The sequence below is a fragment of the Panthera pardus genome, unplaced genomic scaffold (assembly GCF_024362965.1).
Source record: "Panthera pardus isolate Hobbes unplaced genomic scaffold, ASM2436296v1 HiC_scaffold_9, whole genome shotgun sequence".
Lineage (NCBI taxonomy): Eukaryota > Metazoa > Chordata > Mammalia > Carnivora > Felidae > Panthera > Panthera pardus.
This window is the reverse complement of record NW_026527024.1, coordinates 1173973-1196599: the sequence shown is the minus strand read 5'-3', so window position 1 is coordinate 1196599 and position 22627 is coordinate 1173973. Positions and strand designations below refer to the sequence as shown.

The 22627-nt window shown below is 61.6% G+C and overlaps 1 protein-coding gene across 1 annotated transcript in view; it reads right to left on the bottom strand.

Moving 5' to 3' along the window:
• The window catches only part of SSPOP (SCO-spondin), a 57007-nt gene that overhangs the window by 21458 nt on the left and 12922 nt on the right, over nt 1-22627 (bottom strand). The window contains exons 23-63 of the mRNA XM_053898624.1: nt 21991-22187; nt 21733-21860; nt 21536-21645; nt 21057-21206; nt 20830-20923; nt 20566-20735; nt 20120-20353; nt 19679-19900; nt 19012-19248; nt 18291-18419; nt 18106-18197; nt 17777-18008; nt 17487-17639; nt 17243-17383; nt 16957-17139; nt 16700-16850; nt 15925-16084; nt 15726-15783; nt 14821-14925; nt 14299-14502; nt 13916-14025; nt 12881-13034; nt 12647-12800; nt 12080-12152; nt 11226-11283; nt 9628-9804; nt 9185-9328; nt 7941-8111; nt 7692-7856; nt 6784-6963; nt 6543-6665; nt 6243-6372; nt 6013-6138; nt 5745-5836; nt 4688-4861; nt 4253-4417; nt 3285-3537; nt 2277-2323; nt 1933-2103; nt 1481-1612; nt 1108-1253 (exon numbers count right to left, since the gene is read on the bottom strand). Coding sequence (XP_053754599.1) covers nt 1108-1253; nt 1481-1612; nt 1933-2103; nt 2277-2323; nt 3285-3537; nt 4253-4417; nt 4688-4861; nt 5745-5836; nt 6013-6138; nt 6243-6372; nt 6543-6665; nt 6784-6963; nt 7692-7856; nt 7941-8111; nt 9185-9328; nt 9628-9804; nt 11226-11283; nt 12080-12152; nt 12647-12800; nt 12881-13034; nt 13916-14025; nt 14299-14502; nt 14821-14925; nt 15726-15783; nt 15925-16084; nt 16700-16850; nt 16957-17139; nt 17243-17383; nt 17487-17639; nt 17777-18008; nt 18106-18197; nt 18291-18419; nt 19012-19248; nt 19679-19900; nt 20120-20353; nt 20566-20735; nt 20830-20923; nt 21057-21206; nt 21536-21645; nt 21733-21860; nt 21991-22187 — 6095 coding nt within the window. The remainder of the gene's footprint in view (nt 1-1107; nt 1254-1480; nt 1613-1932; nt 2104-2276; nt 2324-3284; nt 3538-4252; nt 4418-4687; nt 4862-5744; nt 5837-6012; nt 6139-6242; nt 6373-6542; nt 6666-6783; nt 6964-7691; nt 7857-7940; nt 8112-9184; nt 9329-9627; nt 9805-11225; nt 11284-12079; nt 12153-12646; nt 12801-12880; nt 13035-13915; nt 14026-14298; nt 14503-14820; nt 14926-15725; nt 15784-15924; nt 16085-16699; nt 16851-16956; nt 17140-17242; nt 17384-17486; nt 17640-17776; nt 18009-18105; nt 18198-18290; nt 18420-19011; nt 19249-19678; nt 19901-20119; nt 20354-20565; nt 20736-20829; nt 20924-21056; nt 21207-21535; nt 21646-21732; nt 21861-21990; nt 22188-22627) is intronic.

Here is a 22627-nt window from a genome sequence, read left to right as displayed (position 1 = left end):
GAGACCCAACTGTCAAATGCCCATGAAATCAGCTAACAAAATACGAAACACGTGATCCGTATAGCAACGATGTTTTTAAAAAAAAAAAACAACAACTCTACGTTTTCATCAAAAAAATTAAAACCGATGAAATCATGCATACAGGAAGTTTGGAAATTATGCATACAGGAAGTTTGGACAAAAGTTGCTAATGCTTCAAATTAAAAACAAAAACAAAAACAAAAACAAAAAAAAAAACTGCCACCCATCAGTACACGATTCAAAGTCAAATGTAGTGAGGTGTGGGCCAGGCCCTGGGAGGCCCTTTCACCATTTCAGAGACCCTGATGAACAGACACATTATTACCCCAACTTGACAAATGAAGAAACGGAGGCACGGGAGCACGCATCTTAAGGTCACAGGGCTGCTAGAAGAAGAGTCTGATTTGAACTCAGACCCCGCTGGACTCTAGCCCCTTAACCACACCCCACATTCCAGCAATTTATCCCTGTAAACCCTCCCCACCACCCCACAAGCTTCTGTCCAAATTCCACTGCGCCCGCCTCACTTCCCTGCCTTCCAACAGCAGTGCCGCCTCCAGCTCTCCACCCCCTGCAATCTCTGACAGTCAAATCAGGATCACCTCCTCCGGGAAGCCCGCTGTCACTGACCCAGTCTCCGCCAGTCTGCATTTTGAGCTCCACAGTATGCAAAGCTCACTTCCTGTGTAAGGATGGTTCTACCTCCATTCTAGGCACTCTGGGCCTGGTTTCCCCAGACCAGAGGCTTCATGAGGGCGGACTTTACTTTCTCCCCATGGTGGAGCCCCCATCGCAAGACTAAGCATGCAACAGGTGCTCAATAAATGACTAATGATAACATAAGACAACAGAGCACTCAAGGAGGCATGAATCACAAAGACCTTGTAGACCTATCACCATTTCACAAATGGGAAAAGAGAGGTCCAGGGAAGCATGACCGTGTCTCACCCAGGGTCACCTGCTGGCTGCTGGCAGAGCTGAGCCATGACCCCTGAGTTCAGTGCTTTTTCCTCAACTCTCAAGCCCCATACCCTTGGTTCTCCCCTGCCCAGGTTGCTGGGAGGTCAGGTCAGGGAAGACACTCACCAGCAGGAACGTCCCAGGTGGACAGTAACAGCCAGGGTGGCAGGTCTGGTCAGCCCCTTGCAGGACACTGAGCTCTGCACACGAGGCAGGGCCCTGGGCACAGTCCAGCCACCGCTGGCCCCCGGGACACACGCCAGGCACCGGCCCTGGGGTCACAGAAATTGATAACCAGCCCAGGCACAGTAAACTCTTTCCCGGGCTCCTAACCCAGGAGAGGCATCGGCTCTAGATGTGGCCAGGGAGGTCACAGGCTGCATGGCAGCTCAGGGAGAGGGGTTCTTGGGGTGACAGGGAGGGGCTGACAGGGCCCTGGGTTGGGGGGGATGACTACTGGGGGTACAGGAGCAGTGGAGGAGGTGGGGACAGCCCTCACCTGCACAGGGCTGCAGACCACAGGTGGAGAAGTCCACAAGGCTGTGCGGGCCACTGCCTCGGGTGCGGTTCCGGTAGCCACCACCGCAGGGCACGGAGCACGGAGACCAGGGGCCCCACTCCCCACGAGGACCTGGAGTGGCAGCCCAGGTCACTGCGGGCCCTACCTCCCACACCCACCACAGCCCTCTCCTCCACCCAGACCCCTTCCTTCTCGAACCTACAGGATCACAACCCATCTCAGGAGACCTCACTCCTCCCTGGCCTGGAGCAGGGCTGGCCTCCACGGAGGACCCCTCTTAGGGAATGACTCTCAGGGCTCTCTGGGGACATCCTCCTGGCATCTTTTACACTAGGCCCTTGTACCGCTCTTGGGGTCTGGAGGGGGGAGTGAGTGGAGTGTTTCCTGGCTCTTCTCTGGGGGATTCTGAGGACCTCAGTCCCAGCTCTCACCCCGACACGGCCGCAGGCTGCAGAATTCGGCCTCCATATTGGGGCCCTGGCACGCAGCACCCCCGAAGGCAGCTGGGGGTGCGGTGCCCGCCCGGAAGCGCCGCCGAATGCCCACGTTGCAGCTGTGGCTGCAGAGACTCCAGGGGGTCCAGGGGCTCCAACCACAGGCCACTGCCAGGGTGGGTACAGGGAGGGGCACAGCGGGTGTGAAGCCAGGTCAGGTCGTCCCTGGTTCCCAACTTCCCTGGGGCACCATCGACATCCCCAGGAGTTGATCTAAAGAGGCCAGCATCCCCTGTGGTCCCTGAGGACCCACCACTGCTGATTCCCGGGCATCGGGGTACCTGGGCAGGGCTCTGAGGTGCACACCATCTGACCGGAGATACAGGTGCTGCAGAGAGAGGACCCATCATGGCCACCGTCAGGCCCCGCCCCTTGGAGCTCTGTGTACCTGCCCCCAGGGGGACACGGCCGGCACACCACCGAGGCCGGGCACAGAAGTTCAAGGCACAGAAGTGAAACTCGCAGAAGGGTCTAGAAAGTAAAGCCCCGTGGCCCCCTCGAACTTCATGAGGTGACAGGATTCTCATCCAGGCCCTTCCGCCTAGCTCCACCCTCCGTGGGCTCCCTGATGCCCCAGGCACTGTGCTGTCCTCTGTCCTACACTTTTATCCAGGAGTCACCTTTACGTGCTTTCCTTTCCGTTTGTATTTATCACACAGTTTGGAAAGGACTTTGAGCAGCTCTACGGGGCCAGGTAGGAGCCATTTCGAAAGAGTACACCCCAGTGTGAGCCTCTTGGAAAGAACAGTGTACTTTTCTCTCCTTTTGCTTTTCTCCAACAAACGTGTTCAAGTTGCCCCCCATCCAATATGTGGAAGTCCCAGAAAAAGAATCGAAGAGGGAAAAAGCAAAAGAGAAAGAGGTGGGGGAGAGGAAGCACAAAGGGGACTGTAGCAGGGGGGTCGGGGGATGGACAGGGGATAGGGAAGAAAAGGGAAGAGGAACAAGAAGAACAGAGAAAATGAAATGAAATGTAAGAAAAGGAAAGAAAAATAAGAGAAGCACAAGGCAGGGTGGGGCGGGGGTGGGGCGGGGGGTGGGGGCGGGGGTGGGGCAGGGTCACGTGTCCCCTGCCAGCAGGGCCTGGTGTCAGCTTGGAGTGTTGGGGGCTTCAAGGTGTTTGAGCAGAAACCCAGTGGATCTCAACATCCAGGAAAGAGAAACAGGGGTGACTGAAAGGGAGGGTAGAAGACCCTCTCCAGCCCCTGCTTCCTTCACAAATCACCTCCCCCACCTCGCCTCCCTTCCCCCCCTCCCCCCACCCCCCCCTACCCAGGCTGGCAGCTTACCAGTTATTGCAGGAGTCCAGCGGAGCCACTGCTCCCGGTGCATAGAGCTGCCCGTGCAGCTGGCAGGGGCAGCGACTGCGGGGCAAGCAGCTGGCATTGTGCAGGAAAAGGCCAGGGGGGCAGGCGCAGCCGGGGGCACAGAAGCTGGTACACTCCACCCCAGGGTCCTGAGCCAGGCACAGCTGAGGGCAGGGGCCCCCGTCCTGGCGGCACTGCTCCGCCGAACGGAACACCATGTCCCCTGGGCACTGGGCTGGATGGGCAGACAGAGAGGGTCTCAGCATGGGCGGGAGGAAAGGGCCAGGGGATGGAGGGGTCGAGGGGAAGCTACATGCCGGGCTGGATGGGCAGACAGAGAGGGTCTCAGCATGGGCAGGAAGAAAGGGCCAGGGGATGGAGGGGTCGAGGGGAAGCTACATGCCGGTGGTGGGGGAGCAGGACTGAGGAGCCACGGGAAACCCCTCCCACTCCCCCTCCCTTGCAGGCTCGCTCCAGTGTCTGAAAGGTTGCCAGTAAAGATTCATAGCTTTGCCTGACTTTAATACAAATATCCTTGGAAGTAGAGCAGGAAGACAGAAGCCACCTGGGTCAGGAGTGGGGGCTCAAAGGAGAAAGGACAGGGAGAATGGGGCCAAGGGCTTCTAAAGAAGGGCTGGCCCTGCTTCTCGAAATTCCTGCAGTGAGTGGTTCTCCCCAGAGGCCAGTCTGACCTCCTCGGCCACATGCCTGGGAAGGAGACCTTGGGCAGGGAGGAGCAAAGACTGGGGACCAGTGCCCGGTCCCCAGGGTATGGGAGCCAGAGGAGGGAGACACAGGAAATCCGGGAGTCTCTTAGCTCAGGGTATGGCCTGACCTGGAGCCAGAGGTCAGTGATGTGAGAAGGTGGGGTGGAGAGAGGTCAAAATCCCCGGGGGGCTGGCTGGACGTGGCTGGGTAGAGAACAGCAAGGGTTAGGGGGAGGTTGGCACCTGTGCAGGGCTGCGTGTTGCAGTCCCTGGTCTGGCTGTGAGGTCCCTGGCACTCGGGGTCCCCAGGGGTGGAGCCGGAGCAGTTGCGCCCACGAATCTGGATGCCCCCATCACAGGGGGCTGAGCAGGTGGACCAGGGAGCCCACAGACCCCAGATGCTTTGCGCTGTCAGGAAGAGCCAAGTTCGTCATCACGGACACCGGCAAAGGTGCGGGTAGGGGGTGGGGTGCAGGAGGGCCACACCTCCAGGACTGTCCCAAAGGTCCCTTCAGGCCCGGCCCACCCTGTGAATCACAGGCTGGGGGTGGAGGAGATTCTTCGGGACAATAGGTTTGCTCTAGCCTCCCTGCCCCAGGTGCCCAAGGGGTCATTCTTCTCCCTTGCTCCTCATCCCACCCTAGTGCCCAGGCCACTCCAGGGACAGAGGGGGCACACCTGGGCACACAGGGGGGCTGCAGGGCTCCTCCTGGGTGGCCTCTCCTGGGCAGGAGGTGTCCCCGGGGCTGGGGCAGAGCCGGGAACGACTGCGCCACCCAGGGTCTCCTCCAAGGGTAAGGCAGCTCCTGGAGCAGGAGGACCAGGGCTCCCAGAGCGTCCAGCCCAGCGTCTCTGGAGGAGAAAAGGACACGCCTTCTGCACAGGGTTCCTGGCAGAGCTGGGAGGGAGACCGGGTCAGGTCTGAGAAGCCTCTGCCCCTCGAAAGTGGAAGGTAGGACCCCCCCCCCCCCAACCTCCAGGCCCAGGCCTCTCTCTCGAAGCACAGCTCCTGTTCAGCCAAGCTCCAGCTCAGGCCACACTCTACCTGTGGGCTCGGCTGGCACCTCATGTCCACCACCCACCCTCACATTTTCCCCCAGATCAACTCATCCAGAGTCTTCTAAACGCCTATCCTTCATTTCTCTTCCATGCTAGAAACCCCAGTCGCCAAAGACACCTGTCGGTGCACCAGCAGCCATTCCTTCCCCTTCCTTCCCTCCTCTGCTATGAGAGCCTGGCCCAGACCCCACGGACCCATGCTCGCACCCCCAACTCCTATTCTCGCCTCTGTCCCATCTGCCTGCAGAGACCTCTGCCGTCACCTGCTCTGCCTGAGGACACCCTGGGCCACGAAAGAGGGAAACAGCCTGGGCTCCCTCATCTGGCATCTGTGTGCTCCTGATTGCCTGCCCCACCCTCACTCACTCGGCCAGCAGGACCAGTGAAGCTCTCTCCTGCTCTCAGGACACCCTGGCCCCCCAAGACCAGCCTGTGCTGGGCATGTGGGAGGGGGGTGCCGCCTGGGCCCCACCCTCTGTCTTGTCCCCGACAAAGCCCCATGCATCATGGCCCCTTCTGGGGCTGCCTCCTGGACCAGAAGGCCGCACTGACTCCATGTGGGTGGCCAGCGGCCCAATCGGTCATGCCCTGTCCCCAGGGTGGGAATTGGGAGGAGGAAGGCAGGCATGAGGGTTGGGGGGTGAGTAGCAGGCCCCCATCCGGGCTCCTGACCTACCTGTCCCGCATTCCACGTGGCAGGCCTGCAGCTCCTGCCTGTTGCCTTCACACGGGGCACCCCCAGAAGCAGCCGGAGGGTTGGAAGGGGACCTGGGGGGGATAGGCGGCCTGGGCACCCGGTCTCCTCTGCCTGCCCTCATTCCTGTCTTCCCGGTCACCTGTTCTCCAACCGTCACCTTCTCCACCCTCCAGCACCCCTTCCCTTCCTTCTCCCATATTCCTCTCCCTGCCCCCTACCCCCGCCACAATGGCTCCGTCCTGCACACCTGAACCGAGTTCGCACTCCAGAGCCACAGGAGCGGTCACAGGGACCCCAGGAGGACCAAGCTGACCAGCCACAGGACACAGGGCAGCCCCCGGGCTCGCACACCAGGGCCCCTTTCTCGCACACGCTGCAGGGGAGGGAGAGGCCGAGGAGGTCAGGACTGGGAAGGGGGGGGTGGAGAGGGGCTGGTCCCCTGACCCAGGCACTCCCTGCCACAGAAGACATCCTCACCAACGGCTGCAGTTGTCCAGGAGGAAGGGCACCCCCGGCTGCTTCAACTCTTCGCCCACCAGGCAAGGGCACTCAGAGAGGGGCAGGCAGCTGCCATCATGGAGGAGAAGCCCAGGGGGGCAGCGGCATCCTGGGGTGGAGGCAGGAGGGCACTCAGCCCCACGCAGGGGGGCAGTGGGGCGGGGAGGCTGGAGACCGAAGGCTGGTGAGAGGGGCAGGGAGGCTGGAGACCGAAGGCTGGTGAGTATCCTCCTCCCGAGGGCTCTGTCTGCCGCACCCTGACTGCTGGGTGTGCCTCACCTTCCAGACAGCGTCCACTGCAGGTTCTGTTGGCCTCAGGATCCAAGCAGGACGGTGGACATGGTGGCACCAGCCCCTTCTGGCACAGCTCAGCACTGATGTGAACACGGCCCAGCCCACAGTCTGGTGGGAGAGGGACACTAGGTGGGGCGGGTAGCAGGAGGCCCGGTGACCTTCCCTAACAGCCCCACCCCCACAGGGCTCCATCCCTGGATGCCCCTGCCCAGCCCTGCTCCCTCACCTGTGTCACCCGTGCAGGGCTGCAAGCCGCAGGGTGCCCGCTCTTGGGAGGCCCCAGGGCAGGGAGCACCACCATTCTTGGGCGGAGGATCCACGCAGCTCCTCCTCCGACTTCGGTGGCCACCCCCACAGGAGACGCTGCAGGGCCCCCAGGCCTCCCACACAGCCCACACCCCAGCCACTGTGGGGGGAAGAAAGGATGGAGGCGGACCAGGTGAGCCCAAGGAGACTCAGACCGCACTGGAGAAAGCAAGGTGGCAGGGTAGAGAAGGGGCCTGCGTGGTGGCCAGCTAGGTGGCCTAGGGCAGCACCACGGGGACTCAACAGGCTCTTCTCCTGTCCCAGGAAACCTCCCCTTGGTGGAGGGACTTGAGCAAAGATCTCTAGGTGCCTCCCAGGATGAAGGCTCTGGTCCCTGGAAAAGGGCTGGGGCAGTGGGGAGACTGGAGCGGGGCTCCTCCTGGTGGCAGCAGAAAAAACCAGGTTAGGAGACCAGGTGTGGGAAACCCCTCTCTGGAGCAGAGGCAAGGTCGGGACTACTCCCTCGCACCTACAGAACACAAGGGCTATGAGGCCTTAGGCACAGCCTGGGAACACCCTCACTCTGAAGTGGAAACAACTTTACCCATCCAGTCCCCACACTAGAGGAGGGTAGGAACCCATCCAGGGCCACTCAGGCAGGAAAAAGGGCAAGGCCAGGGGCAGCCTTCCTCCTAAGCCCTTTGGAGGTACGAGGCTGTGACTTCAGAAGGGGCTGTCCCCCTAGAGTCGTGGAGAGGAGCCCAGACACCGGGGTCCCCAAGAGCGCAAGGGCACTCCCCCAGGTGGATCTCGGATAGGAATCCACCCCAGGTGTCCCTTCCGGGGGCAGGGGGGGCGGGGTCCTGAGGAGGCCTGGGTGCCAGTCACCTGGGCAGGCCTGCACGAAGCAGGGCTGGCTGCGGAGCCTATCGGACGGGCAGGTGCCCCCAGGCAGGGGAGGCCGCAGCAGGTCCCGGCGCTGGAAGGCGAGGCCCAGCCCACAGCTGCGGCTGCAGCTGCTCCAGCCAGACCAGGGCGCCAGCCCACAGTCCACTGCAAGGGGATGGGTGCGCAGGACTCAGAGGGGGCTCGTGCAGGAGCGGGGCCCTCAGAGGTGTCCCCTGGCCAGGTCCGTACCACAGCCGTCCTCGTCAGAGCCGTCCTGGCAGTCAGGCCGCAGGTCACAGCGTCGCTCGGCCGGCAGGCACTCACCGCTATCGCAGCTCAGCTGGCTCGGGGAGCAGAGGGCTTTCGAGGCCGGCAGCCCAGGCAGGGCCGTGGTGGGCACCGGGAAGGGCGCGGCGCTCGCTGCCAGCAAGGTGAGGGGAAGGGAGCCACATAAGTGATTCCTGACTGGGTGATACACTGAGCCCCTTCAACCTCGGGCCAAAAGCAGAACACACTTGTCAACCAGAGATCCTGCCCCTCCTTCCTCCTGAAGCTTCCCACGCTCAGTACAGCCTTCTGTCTACATGTGAGGGGGAGATCATGGGCTCTGGTCTGCACAGGCTCTCACCCAGCCTTTCTGCTTGTTAATGGCTCATGGGGGGTCTAGAAAAACATCAAGCTGTCTAGAACAACAGTTCCTTCCCTGGGATAACCTCTTCCTGAATGCATGCTCCCTGGGGTGGCCCTTCCCTGATTGAGAGAGTAGACTTTGAGCATAGTGATCTACTTTGGATGGATGGATGGATGGATGGATGGATGGATGGATGGATGGTGGAGGGATGGATGGATGGATTGATGGATGGATGGATATATGGATGGATGGGTGGGTGGATGGATGGATAGATGGATATATGGGTGGGTGGATAGATGGGTGGGTGGGTAGGTAGATGGATGGGTGGGTGGGTAGGTAGATGGATGGGTGGGTGAATGGATAGATGGATGGATAAGTGGATGGATGAATGGATGGATGGGTGGATAGGTAGATGGATGGGTGGGTAGATGAATGGATGGATGGGTGGGTAGGTAGATGGATGGGTGGGTGGATGGATAGATGGATGGATAAGTGGATGGATGAATGGATGGATGGGTGGGTAGGTAGATGGATGGGTGGGTGGATGTATGCATATATGGATGGATGGATGGATAGATGGTTAGATGAGTCTCCTCAAAAATCAGACAGGGTTTATGAAACAAGCCATGACCTAAGACCTACTGCATTTGCCCTCGTCACCATCCCCAAAGACACACACATTCCTAGCTGTTTTTACCCACTCAGGCTCTTTTCACTCTCTGCTACCCCTAGCCCCTCACAGTTCCTTCCCATATGAGCCAGGAATAGGGGGCAGAGACTTCTCCAAACCTAAAGCCCTCTGGTCACTGCTACCCACATGACTTCAAACTCTCCGGGGAGCCCTGCAGGGTCCCCTACTCACCACAGCGCCTCTCATCGGAGCCGTCCAGACAGTCCTCCCTCCCATCACACAGCTGCTCCCGCTCCACGCAGCCCAGCACCTCACAGGGCACCTGGCCTGGGCTACACTGCACAGGTGGGAAGGGCGGCGGGGCGACACTCTGGCCTGTGGGCACCATCGCGGCCAGCTGACTGGACACCTGCCCACCACATCCCCCCTCCCTCAGCCCCCAGTCTCCTTCCTCCTGACATCTGGTGTGTGTGCCCCCACTTCCCGCCTCTCTTGGGATAATGGAAGAACAGTGAACTGCATCAGGAGACTTGGTCCTAGGCCTGATCCTACCAAAACTCTGACCTTACGCTGTGGGATCTTGGGCAAAGCGGCTAACCTCCAGGGGCCTGTTTCTCCGACGGGGAGTTGTTCAGATGCATAGGTTTAGCAGGCAGAAGATGGTAGAATCTTACCAGCAGGGGCCACTGGACTCATGGGGTGCAGGGGGAGCTCTGTCATGGCTGTCGTTCCTGGTCTCAGGGCCTTGGCCTCAGGCTGGGAGGTGGGAGGGGTGGTCATGGTCTGCACAGATTCCCGAGGACTCAAGCGAGGAGCCTCGGAGTCTGGGACCTGGGTCACTGGCCCCTTCCCTGTGGGTGCAGAAGGAGAAGGGTGAGGCCCTCCAGCTCTCCTTCCGTGAGATGAAGCAGAAATGGGTTCTCCAAAGGGGTATCCAGGCTTTGGGTGGTGCAGGGTTGAGCACAGACCACACCACACCTTCTGAGGGACTTCAGACCACAAATGAGGTGGAACTTGGTAGTCCAAGGAGCACAAGAAGGTTTTAAATGAAAGCACAAAAGCGCTTAGTGTCAAGCTGAGATTTGTACCCTACTCTCAAGAAGCCACACACGGCAGCTTCCAAGAGGAACCGACAGCACAATGAGACATTCAAGTCTGCACCCGATGACCTCCTGGCAGCTACAGCAAAAAGGGGGTTCGAGATTCTCATTGCCCAACAAAGGATTAACGTTATGACACAGCCAGTTTTCGAGAACCAGACTCAGCGTGACGTTAGAATTCATCACATAGCCTGCATCTTGCGGACTCAAGCGATGGTACAAGTTGCTTCGTCTGCTTTTCACAAAAAACACAGGAGGACGGGCCAGCCGGGCTCCTGGATGACTTTCGCTGGAACTCACGGGAAGGGGTCGAACTCAGACCTCTTATTCTTACAGATGGAAAAACAGAGCCCAGGGAGGTGGTGAGGCAAGCCAACATCTCCCAAAAGAGGAGGTCAGAGCCAAGCCACAGCCAGCTGACAGCCCCGCCCATTTCTGGCCTTGCTCTGAAGACAGCTCTCCTCAGGCTAACGTGCAGGTGAAAAGTCAGGCAGCCACAGGGAGGCTAGTACATGACCCTCAGGGAGCCCCTTCCTTGTCCTTGTCCTTGTCCATATACCAGGGAGACTGGTACATGACCCTCAGGGAGCCCCTTCCTTGTCCTTGTCCTTGTCCATATACCAGGGAGGCTGGTACATGACCCTCAGAGAGCCCCTTCCTTGTCCTTGTCCTTGTCCATATACCAGGGAGGCTGGTATATGACCCTCAGGGAGCCCCTTCCTTGTCCAGTTTAGGAACATGCTAACTTGGTGACCCCATGTTCCCTGTGCCCACTTAGAGACATGCGTGGCCAGCAAACCCTTCAGAAAGGGGTACGTGGCTGCATCCATAGGTGAACAGAGGGGGCACAGGCGGGGCCAGACAGCACCCCGTAGCCCCAGGGAGCCCCTATCCTGGCCAGGGGTCTGGAGAAGGCAACCATACTTCAGGGCACACGCTCAGCCCTGGGAACCAGTCTGGGGGATCCAACCCTACAGTCCGGGAGGGTGGGCAGGGGCAGGATTTAGCCAAGGTGTCCTCCACGGTGACCAAGTATTCCTTCTAGAAGCAATCCTGCTCCACTTAGGGATGTCAGGTGTCAGGAGACTGAATGCCGAGATGTAATAGCCCTTGCCCTGAAGGGGTGGGCAGGGTGGGGGGCTGGGGATGGGGCTTAGAGTTTGGGTACATACCTGTGGGGGGTACAGATGACCCTCGCCAGGGACGCCAGTGTTCTGCATCTGCCAGACCCTGCAGAGGGAGAGGGGTCAGCTGCCCATACAGCGCAGGGCCCCGAGGGCAGTTCCACCTGAGAATAGGGACCTAGCTCTCATTGCCTTTGGGATGCACCTATGTCCCATGGCCCCTCCCCTGTCCCTGCAGCACAGGGCACAGCTGGGGGGTGGAGACTTACTTCCCTACAACACCTCCGGGCTGACACCCAGGGGCTATTCTCGCTGACCCACCTAGGATTCTGCTTCTGCTCTTGCCCCCCCAAACCCCATCTTCCCCCCAGTATCCACACATATGGGCTTCAGCGCTATGGTCGCTCTCCCCTTGGGTCCCTGACCAGGCTGTTCTCCAGAGGGAGAGTGTCCACCCTTCATCTCCACATTGCAGACCCCACTGCCTCAGATGCCCCATCCTTCAAGCCTCTTCCAGGAAGCCTCTGGGGACCCTGGGGACAAGTAAGGCTTTTCCCACCTCTGAGTGTCTGATGCCCTGTTTCCAGCCCTGAGGGCATAACTTTGCCACCTGGGGGTGAAGGCCTCTCCTGTCTCCCAAACTCCTCCAGGCCAGGCACCTGCCCTGTGCTTCTCTGCCCCTCTGACCTCCAGCCCCCGGTCCAGCACCGGGCTGGCCCCCGGAAGGCTCACGGGCTGAAGCGGACTGCGAGAGCAGACCAGGGACACGTGGGGAGGCAGCGCTGGCTGAAGGTGCGAAGAGAGGGAGAGTGCAGGGCGAGGGAACGTGGCTGCTGAGGCCCTGGGACCAGGGTTCCCCATGCCCCGCACCCCACCTGCTGGGCCTACAGCTCTCCACTCACCTTGCTGGGCTGGGGGAACAGCTGTCCGGGCAGGGTGGAGGAGAGAGTTGGGGTCCCGGCTGTGGACCGGACTCTGGGAAGAAAAATACAGGGGTTCTCCCAGCTTCAGAGCCACCACCCAGGCAGGGGTGTCAGCGCTCCCAGGGTGGGCCCAGGGCAGGGCAGGGCAGGGCTGGGGCACTCCAAAAGGGCACACCCACTAAGACTAGACAAAGGAGACATTATCCCAGTGGTTTTCAACGTATTAACCCCCCTGCAGGGCTTGTAAAACAGATTTCTGGGCCCCACCCTCGAGTGTCCGGCTCAGCCCGGCGGAGCTCGGGCCTGAGAATCTGCATTGCTAACAACTGCCAGGTGATGCTGCTGCTGCTGCTGGTCCAGGGGCCACATTTTGAGAACCAGTGACCTCCAGACTCTAGGAAAATGGCAGAGGATCCTAGAATCCCGTGGTGGGAAGGGGCCTCCAAAGGCACCCAGCTGCACCAACGCAGCACGCAAGGCCAGGGAAATAGTGTAGGACATCTCTCCCGTGGCTGACCCCTCCAAGGCTGAGCTGGGCACCCGTACCTGCCAGTGCCCGCGGGCAGGGGCACACAGCCCTCTTCATCAGAGCCATCTTCACAGTCCTTCACGCCATCACACGGGCCTCCCCTTGGGGCACACTCACCGCTGGCACAGCGGTGCCCAGCCCCTGGGCACAGGGGCGCCACCAGCGGGGACGCTGGTGGGAGGGGAGGGCTGAGGGCTCCTGTCCGCCCCTCTTCCCACTCCCCCCGATCCCACTGCCAGCCCCGCCCATACCTGGCTCACAGCCCAGCAGCTCCACCCACGGGGAGGTGCTGTGGTTGGTGTCACTGTGGGGGACACGGGGCCACACCCGGACATGCTGAGTCTGCACCATCTGGCCAAACATCCACACTGTGGGGGCCACTTCATCCAGGTTCTTAAGGAAAAGCTGCAGGAACAGGGGTGACTGTTCACCAGACCCGAACCTGCCTTTTCTCCGGACTGCGACCCGACCCTGCTGAGTGCCCCCGCCCAATCCGAGTCCCCCAGCCGTCAAGGCATGAAAAGCATGCTCTCCTGGCATTAATCACCAGGGTCCCTCAACGCTGTGGGTTCTGGTCCTGGTGCCCTGAGGGCAGGGGCCAGGTTGTGCCTGCTGGTGAGTCCCCAGGGCCTGGCTAGTGCCCCGTAAGAATCAAGAGGGAAGGAGCACCTGGATGGCTCAGCTGGTTGAGTGGCAGACTCTTGATTTTGACTCAGGGTCACGATCCCAGGGTCATGGGATCAAGCCCTTCATCAGGCTCCTCGCTAAGTGTGGAACCTGCTTAAGATTCTCCCTCTCTCTCTCTCTCTCTTTCTCTCTCTCTCTCTCCCTCTGCCCCTCCCTCCCTACCCCTCTGCACACACGCATGTGCTCTCTCTCTCTCAAATAAGAAATAAAATTAAAAATTGGGGGGGGGAACCTTAAAAAAAAGAATTAAGAGTGAACACATGGTGTAGACTGATCCCTCCTGCTTCATGAGGCTTGTCTCCCTGGGGAGGATGTAAACCCCCAGGGCAGGGCTGGGTCCCAGCTGCTCTTGACATGGCCTCTGAAATCCTCAGTGAACTTGATGTCCCCTGACTCCCCTCCCTCCACAGAGCTCTGCACACCTGCCCCACGCCAGAGCCACTTGGATAGCTCCTGACGCCCTGCTAATGACAGGTGTTCAACGAGCCTCCAATATAAGAATGTTCTTCGGGGACACTGGAAGGCCCTTGGGGACAAAGACGGTGGGATTCGCAAAGAGGCATGTGGGTCACTGGCCCAGGAGGCTCGAGTGGCAGTACCTTGGCTGGAGGCAGGATGCCAGGCAGGATGTCACTATAGTTGTGCCAGTGTAGACCATCAGTGCTGAACTGCAGCAAGGCCAAAGACCCAGTCTCCTGCACTATGATGCCTAGAGCGTGGGCCGGGGGGAGGGAGGGGGCGAGGGGGAGGCGGGGGTCAGAGCTGAGAGAGTGAACCCCAGCCCCCGCCTCCCATTACTACCCCATCCCAAGCCCCGCCCCATCACCGCCCCGTCCCCCCCAGCCCTGCCCCCATCACCGCCCATCCCCAGCCCCGCCCCCATCACCGCCCCACCCCAGCCCCGCCCCCATCACCGCCCCGTCCCCCCAGCCCCGCCCCCCATCACCGCCAGTCCCTCCTGCCCCGCCCCCACCGCACTGACCAGTGAGGTTCCTGGGCAGCATCAGGTCCAGCTGCAGGTAGGGGGGCAGAGTGTGCCGCTGAGTGCGAGTGTTCTGGATCGTGCTCCCGCCCCAATAGCCAGGCCCCCTGGTGGGAGCCCCCAAGAGGGCAGCCTGGGTGGGGAGCTCCAGCTGCAGGTTTTCCTTGGGAAGTCCGGCCAGGCCCAGCGGAGAATAGCAGGGGTCTGGGTGCAGAAGAGAGAGGGGCTGGAGTGCAAGGGAAGAGGGTGGCGGGTGCCTGCCAGGGACATAGTCAGGAAGTCACAAGGGGGGCTGAGGGATGCAAAGGGCCCCATGGTTGACCTCGACTTGGGCTGGAAGGGTGGTCCAGAGAGAGCAGAGTCAAACAGGCAACCTAAGCCAGGATGACTTCCAGATCCTTAGGATAACCATCCTCCCCATGGAAGGCAGGGATAAATTGCAGCGTTCCTGCCTCCTCTTTTAGGCTGGGCAAACCCTGGGTGGTAATTCCTCTCTGACCTACAACCGCATGTGGCCCTCACCTCCAGGTGGAGGCAGAACGTAGGTGACCAGACGGGGTCCGATCTGGGGACTGAAGGCTGGAGAAGGGGCAGGAGTGGCCATGGCGAGGATCGTCTGGTTCTCACCTGTGTGGGGAGACTCAAGGTTCAAGAGGGAGAGACCTGCAGATAGGCTCACACTAGCCCCAAGCCCCACACCCAGGCCTCTCCCCACCTCTTGCAGCACTTTCTCCCTCAGGACTTTCCAGGAGCCCCCAGAACAACCTCCCAGCTGGGAAAGGCCTGTTCTCCTTCCCTTGGCATGAACTGGGGGTTTTCACTTCCACTGAGTATTTAGAAATAGAAGACCTTTCTGAGCACTAGAAAAGGGTATCTCTGGATGGAAGCACCCCTGTGGGCTGGAGTCTAGCTCCCACTTGCCAACTTGCACAGTGAACAATCTGTACAACTGTGAGTGCTGGCCCTCCTCTAACCTCAGCAGCCTGTAGGTGCACTTTTAGGAGCAGGAATCTAGACCCATAAACGCATTCACTTTCAAGACTTTGTGTTTTTCTGTTCGTTTATAACTCAGTTTCCAAGCAAAAATACTCTTGAAAAAGTTGAACTCTGTCTTGGTTCCTCTTAGGAGAAAGGCCAGGAACCAGACCTGACCCAGCTGAACCAGAGAAAAGAAAGCACCCTCGACGGGGAGGCAGAATTCTAGCCCAAAAAAGACAGAAGAGACCTGATCTCAGGAGGACAGAGACAAGCCCTTCCACCCAGAGGGCCCCTTCCTTCCCCAGTATCCAGGACTCAGGCTCCCTCCAGCCGGGGCTGGGGTAGCCACGGATCCCCCCTCGTCCCCCCCACCCCGCTCAATCCTGCCACCTGGGGCTCCCTCTGAGTCCTCACCATCCTCCTCCCTGCCATTCCCCAGACCCACTCACCACCAGGGAGGGCACAGTGGCAACACGAGTCTCCCATTCCCTCCACCAGGACCCAGTCCTGCGGACACAAGAGTCAGGCTGGACAAGCTGAGCCGGCCACCTGCCAACCTCCGACCCAGCCTATCGGGCCGCTGGAAACCCTGGCCGCTACACAATGCCCCTCCCACTGCCCCGCCCCCAGGCCCCTATGCCCCCTCACCTGGGGGCAGCCGCCCAGTGGGCAGTAGGGGGAGCAGCGCACGGTGCTGGTGCTGTTGTGCAGACACTGGCAGACTCCGCAGGGGCCCTCTCGCCAGCGCTCCCCTACGCTGCGGACACGGCCCCGCTGCTCACAGCCCTCACACGGCTCCGTCCGGCACCTGGAAGAAGGGCCGCCACTTGCCGGGTGAGTGGGCTCGCCTAGGCAACCAGCCCGTCCTGGTGTGCCCGGAGTGAGCGGTCTCCCAGGACTTGGGACTTTCAGTGATAAAACCGGGAAAAGTCCTGGACCAGCTGCAATGCTTGGTCTCCCTATCTCCTGACTCCCAGCCCTGCACCCCAGAAACTGCAACTGGCCCAAGAAAGGGGTGTGGAAGCAATCTGTGCCAAGACCCTAGCCAGTGGAGCCCATTTCAGAGGGGGCGTGGTGGGCAGATCTGGCTCACCCCCTCAGTACCTCCCTTCAGCGACCTTCAGAGGCACAGGGTGCAAACCAGAGGACCCATACTTGCCCCTAGACTTGTGGGCTCCCTATACCCCTCTTTTGGACCTTGAGAGCCTAAAACTGATGCAGAAGAAGACCAGATATTCCCCCAAAGAGGCGCTGGGAATCCTGGTGTTTAGACTAATAGGGCTCAGAGTAGGAGAGGTTCCGCATTTGGAGTCCATGGTAGCTGTGGAAGTATCTCAAGAAAGGGCACACCAGCAGCTTCCTACCTGGGCGCTGGAGGTGAGAGGTAAAGGTCTCTGTGGGTCCCTGGGGTGGGTGCAAGTACCTGCGGGCCTTGCGGTGGATGCCCCGGCACTGGCGACCTTGGCCCGAGATGGGGGGGTTGTTGGGGCTCCGGAAGGACCACTGGATGCTCTGGCTCCCGCAGGGGCCCAGGCACTCAGCCCAGGGGGACCAGGATGACCAGCCACAGTTCACTGCGGGAGAACCAAGAGTCAGGGGTCAGAGGAGGGCTGGGTGCCCAGCTGGGTAGTCTGGGAGGGGACAAGGACCCCTCGGGAAGGGTCAAGGGTGGGGCCTCACCAGCACAATCTGGATCGGGCCGACAGCGTTGGGGCCGCCCATCCTGGCAGATGCACAGCTGGCAGCTGGCTTTGATGCGCTGCCCAGGCCAGTAGCGGGTGCCATCCACCAGGCAGGGGCACTGCCGGGGCCATACACACTGCCCCTCACTGCCCAGCACCTGTCCGGCAGGGCACCAGCAGCCTAGAGAAGGCCCAGGGTGAGGCTTCCCTGCAGAGCGTCCAGCCTCCACAGACACACCGGCCACAACCTGGGCCCAGAGCCGCCCCCCGCCCCCCGCCCTTACCTGGGCTGCTGCAGGGCTGGTCAGCCGAGCACACAGCCCGACCAGAGACTTCATCGCAAGTCAGAGGACAGGGAGCACAGGGCCAGAACACCAGCTGCCCGGAGCAGGTGGCATTGAGGCAGCCGTCCCGAGGGCAGGGCCCTGAGAGAAAATCAGAATCATGGTTCGGAACGGTGGGTCGGTCCCCTGCCGAAACAACCGAAACAAGCCACCTCCCAGCCGTGCCCTCCTTCCTCGCACTCACTGGTCTGGTGGGTGGAGTGAGAGCCCCCGGGCAGCATGGTGCAGGTCCGGCCCCCATTCTGGGGTGGGTGACACTGCCGCTGCCGGGTCATGGTGCCCGTGCATGGCTCAGAGCACGGGGACCAGGGAGACCAAGAGGTCCATTCACCATCCACTGTGAGGAGAAGGGGCAGGACAAGTGGGAGGAGGGGGGCATGAGGCCAGTCTGAGAGCCCCGTGATCTTCCTCTCCCTTGCTCTCTCTGGGCCGCCGCCCGCCCCCTGGCCCTCCCGGGTACCCCAGGCCCCTCACCGGGGCAGGCGGCCGTGAAGCAGGCCTGAGTCTGGTGCTCAGGGCCTGGGCAGTGCTGCAGCACCGGGAGACTAGGTGGGGAGCAGCGGCGGCTCCGGGCCTGCACCCCAGGCCCACACGTCCTGCTGCATGGCCCCCACGGGTCCCAGGGGCTCCAGGCCCCACAGCCCTGCTCTTCTGGGGAAGGCCCTGCCATCCCTGCCAATTCACAGTCAGGCTGCCCGTCACACACCTGGGGAGGGAACAGGATCAAAGTTCCTTTCAAGTCAGGTGGCACAATGGCTCTGCCTGTGCCACCCCCTTCCCCCCTCCCTCCTTCCCTCTCTCACCAGCTGGAAACTGATGCACAGGCCATCAGGGCAGGAGTATTCCGGGCAGGGAACCTTTGTCCCGTTGGGGCCTCCTGGGGCGGTCATCCCCTCTGAGGGGAAGAGAAGAGAAAACAGTAAGACGAGAACTCCCCCCCCCCAGCCCCCACCAGCCTTGGCCTTCATCAGGGGAACCGTGTCCATACCGCAGCCCAGCTCATCCTCGCCCTGGGAACAGTCAGAGATCCCATCACAGAGCTGCTCGGGGCTCAGGCACAGCTGGGGAGCCAAACCACAGGAGAAGAGGCCACCGCAGGGGGGCAGCTGGGTGGAGCCTGTGGGCACCCGGAGAGTGTCCTGTTGGGCTCCTGCCCCTCCCACCCTCTCTCTGCAGAGGGGTTGGCAGGGGGAGCCAAGAGTACTGGAAGGGGAGGGCAAGGAGAAGGCTGAGCCTACACGGAACCTGAACCTGGCTCAAAGACACCTTGGGAGGGGTCCAGAAGGGGCAGACGGACCTGGGGAGGCACTGGAGCCGGTGGACAGCTGCCCCCTCCTCCCAGGGTGAGGTGGCCAGGACAGGAAGGGCTGACATGCAGGGGCACGAAGGGAACTCCCAGGTCTGGTGGGGTGGAGCTGGAGGGGTAGCCCTCCAAACAGGCCCACTCCCCACGCTGCTGAGCCACTGCCCATCCTCGTGTCCCTTCTGGCCCAAATGCGGGCAAAGACAAAAGCCTCTTTCTTCTTTCCCCTGGGGGGGGGGGGGGGTGGGAGGGGAGGGCAAAGTCTTCAAAGAGAATTTGGGGAAAAAGATCAAAGGACACTCTGAGGTCGCAGCCCCAAGTCGCTCCCTAGCCTGCAGCCCACCGCGGGGGGGTGGGGGGGTGGGGAGGGGAGAAGACACGGCCCCGAGGCGGCCCAGGCTCTCACCGCAGGCCTCTGGGCTCTCGTCCGAGCCGTCGGGGCAGTGCGGCACACCGTCGCACAGCTGCGCGGGGGACACGCAGTGCGGGCCGCGGGCGCAGGGCGCGTGGTGCGGTGCGCAGGACCAGCCGCAGCCGCGCTCGTCGCTGCCGTCGGCGCAGTCCTCCTCGCGGTCGCAGCGCCAGCCCCGCGGGGCGCACTCGCCGCTGCCGCACGGAAACTCGAGGGGGCCGCAGGGGGGCGCTGCGGCGGGCACCCGCGCTAGACCCGGCCCGCCCGGCCCCTCCACCGCCGCCGCCCGCCTCCCGGTGCCCGCCCTTCCCGCCCCCTTCCCGAGCCCGGACTGCCCCCACCTCCCCACGTCCCGTCGCTCCCGCCCGTTTGCTCCCTGACTGGTTTCCCAAAACCTCTCCTCTCGTCCAGGCATTCCACTGACCACCCCAACCACCTCACCTCAGCGGTTGGGGGCGTGGGGGCATGTCCGCAAGTAAGATCTGGACTCTTCCAGTCCCTCTTTAAACCCCCTTCCCTTTGTGCATTCTGGTGTCTTCAGGAGGCTGCGTCTGTGCCAGCCCCAATGCCCCAATGCCTCCCTCTGAGGCGCCCTCCCCACTCTTCTTTCCCAGGCCTCGGGACTGCAGTTTTCTTACCCCTTTTCCTCCAGGACACTCACCAGGGCTGGCACTGGCCAGGGGAGTTGGTGCAGTCTCCCCAGAGCCAGCGGAGGGGCCCGGCAAAGTGCCAGCCGGGGGAGTGGGCAGCGAAAGGAAGGGGCAGTGCCCGGGTCCCTCATCGGCTCCATCTGGGCAGTCCCAGGTTCCGTCACACAGCAGGATGGCCCCCACGCAGGTGCCATCGACACAGGACACCTCCCCAGGAGTGCAATTCAGCTGCCCTGCAGCCAGAGAAAGGAGGAGCTGGTCCCAAACGCTGCCCTGTAATCCCACTGTTTGGGGTGGCCCTGTGCACACATTACAGGTGCCGGCTTCCCAGCAGGAGCCTGAATTGGTGGAGGAGGGGAGGCAGGAAGGTTGGGGCTCACAAGACAAGGGGGTGGGGGGGGGGTGGGAGGGGGGTGCCTTGTGGACTGGAGTCCAGAGCGGAGACCACCCACCCAGACAGGCCTCCTCATCGGCAGCGTCGGGACAGTCGGGATGTCCGTCACAGAGCAGGGCGGGGGGCAGGCAGCGCCCATCAGCACAGGCCAGCGAGTCGTGGGGGCACGGGCAGCCCTGCTCATCCGTCCCATCTCCACAGTCGTCCCGCCCGTCACAGAGCAGGGCCAGGGGCAGGCAGCGGCCGGAGCTGCAAGACATCTGCCCCTCCCCACAGCCTGGGGTGGCACAGCCTGGCATGGGGCAAGCAGGCAGGGGCAAGATGACAAAGGGTCCTAGAGAAGCCCCTGACCCTGGAAAGACCAGAACAGCCCTGCCCGCCAGCCATCGCTGCCGGCGATGTGAGCAGCAGCTCAGGAAACCGTTCAGTTACGCATAGGAGACACCCGCACAGTAGGAGAGACCCATCACTCAGTCACTGCCCCCCACAGATGAGGACACTCACCCTCCTCGTCCGAGCCATCGCCACAGTCATCCTGGTTGTCACAAAGCCACCCGTGGGGCACACAGTGCCCACTCTCCTGGCACAGGGCCTCTCCCTCCACACAGCCGGGCACCGGCTCCTCACAGCGGGTCCTGCCACTCCCGCAAAGCCACTGACTTTCCTGGCATGTGCTGAGCACACAGCGTCCCGGGATCAGCCACAGAGCTGGGCTTTGGCAACTCAGGGGCATGGGGCTCCCCTGAGCCACCCCCCCTCCGCACTCACCAGTTCCCACAGTCCTTCTGCAGCACAGTCCCCGGGGGGAAAAAGCTGCCCCCTGACTCACAGGGGCAGGAAGCTGGTTCTAGGCAGACTCCTCCTGGGATCACAGAGGGTAGGACTGGAGCAAAAGGGGCACAGCGGCCCCTAGTGCCAGCCTTGTCACCCAGGCCTTGTGGCTCTCTTCCCCCTCCCAGGGTCCCCTCCCCTCTGCCTCTTCTGACCCTACACACCATGGAACAGAGTCCCCTCGGGGCAGAAGCAGCCCTCCACACAGGCGACAGCCTGGCAGTGCCACCCAGGTTCAGGACCATGGTCATGGCAGGTGGGGGGGCATATGGGGCCACAGGCCTCATACACCTGGCCCCCTTCACACTGCAGAGCTGGGTGGAGAAGAGAGAGGCTTGGGTCACTGAGGTGCAACAGCACCAGGATGCAACAAGCAGGCGAGCCAGCCCAAGCGGATACTCATGGAGGGCACAGGGGTGCACGGTGTAGACTCTTGCTGAGCCCCTCCCAAGGCCGTTGGCAACATGACAGTTCTATAGGAAAGCAACCTTGCCCGTCTGGTTCATCTACGACAGCGTGAACACCACACATATTTGCCTTTGAATGAACGCATGGCTTGCTGGCAGGCCAGGGAGAGCACCCATGAAGGAGCGGAATGGGCGGTGGGATTGGGCATCGGGGACCCAGGGCAGGGCACACTCACGGCAGAGCTCCTGGCTGCGCCAGCGCACAAAGAGCCCATGCCGGGCACACTCATCTGCATACGTGGCAATGGCCGAGCAGAGACACTCACAGTCACCCCCCGAATCACAGCTGTGGAAGGGATTGTTCAGCCCCTGGACCCCCTCCCCACCCCCAACCTACCCATTCCCACCCTGTCCCCAGGCTCGCCCCTCTCACCCGCAGGCATCATGCACACACCGCTCGTAGTGCTGCTGTGGGGGCACCTCTGCATGGCACCGGGCAAAGAGTGACTGCAGCATCACCCCGCAGCGGGCGTGGGCCCAGCTGGCCCGGTGGGCGTTCACCTGCAGGCAGAGCAGGTCCATATTGTGGACCAGCTAGACCCCATCTGCAAGCACCCAGCCTCTGGATCCTACCCCCTGCAGGTTTCTGTAGCTGCCCCCACTCCCTCCCCCCATTCCCACCCATGCTCACGGTGCAGGGGTGTGGCAGCTCTCCCGGCTCAGGGCAGAGAGGATTCAGGTGCCAGGAGTGGGCAGCCAGCTCAGCTGTGGGTTCCAGGACCCCCTGGCGGCTCCGCAGGTCATTACTGGCATCTCCATCAAAGTCCCCGCACAGACCAGACACACGGCCCCGGAAGTGCGGGGACAGCTGCACCAGGACCCGGGTGCCTGGGCAGAGGGGGCAGCAGGGGCCAGCATTGTGGAGAAAGAAGACAAGGGTGGCTATTCCGTGGCCCTGTCTGACCATCTTCCCAGGGACCACAACCCAATAAGGGGTGCTCGTGCACTCTTTTGGGAGGATGATTGGCGATGGTAAGAGACCTAGATCTGGAGGGCGAGGGCAGAAGCGGGACGAGGGAAATTCTCCAGCGGGCCAGATTCTGGGAGGGATCCAGGCTCCAAGACAGACTGTGACACCACCAGACCCGGAGGCCTTAGTGACCAGAGACTCAGAGGGCAACCTCGCTGTGCCAACCAGGCAACTCCTTCCCCTGTCAGGGGTTACTCTGGTTTTCTTCGATTTCTCAGTAACAGTTATTTCTAAAATGCCTACCGCTTGGGTTTGGGTGGTGGGATGTTAGGAGATTTATTTTCATTTCTTCATTCCC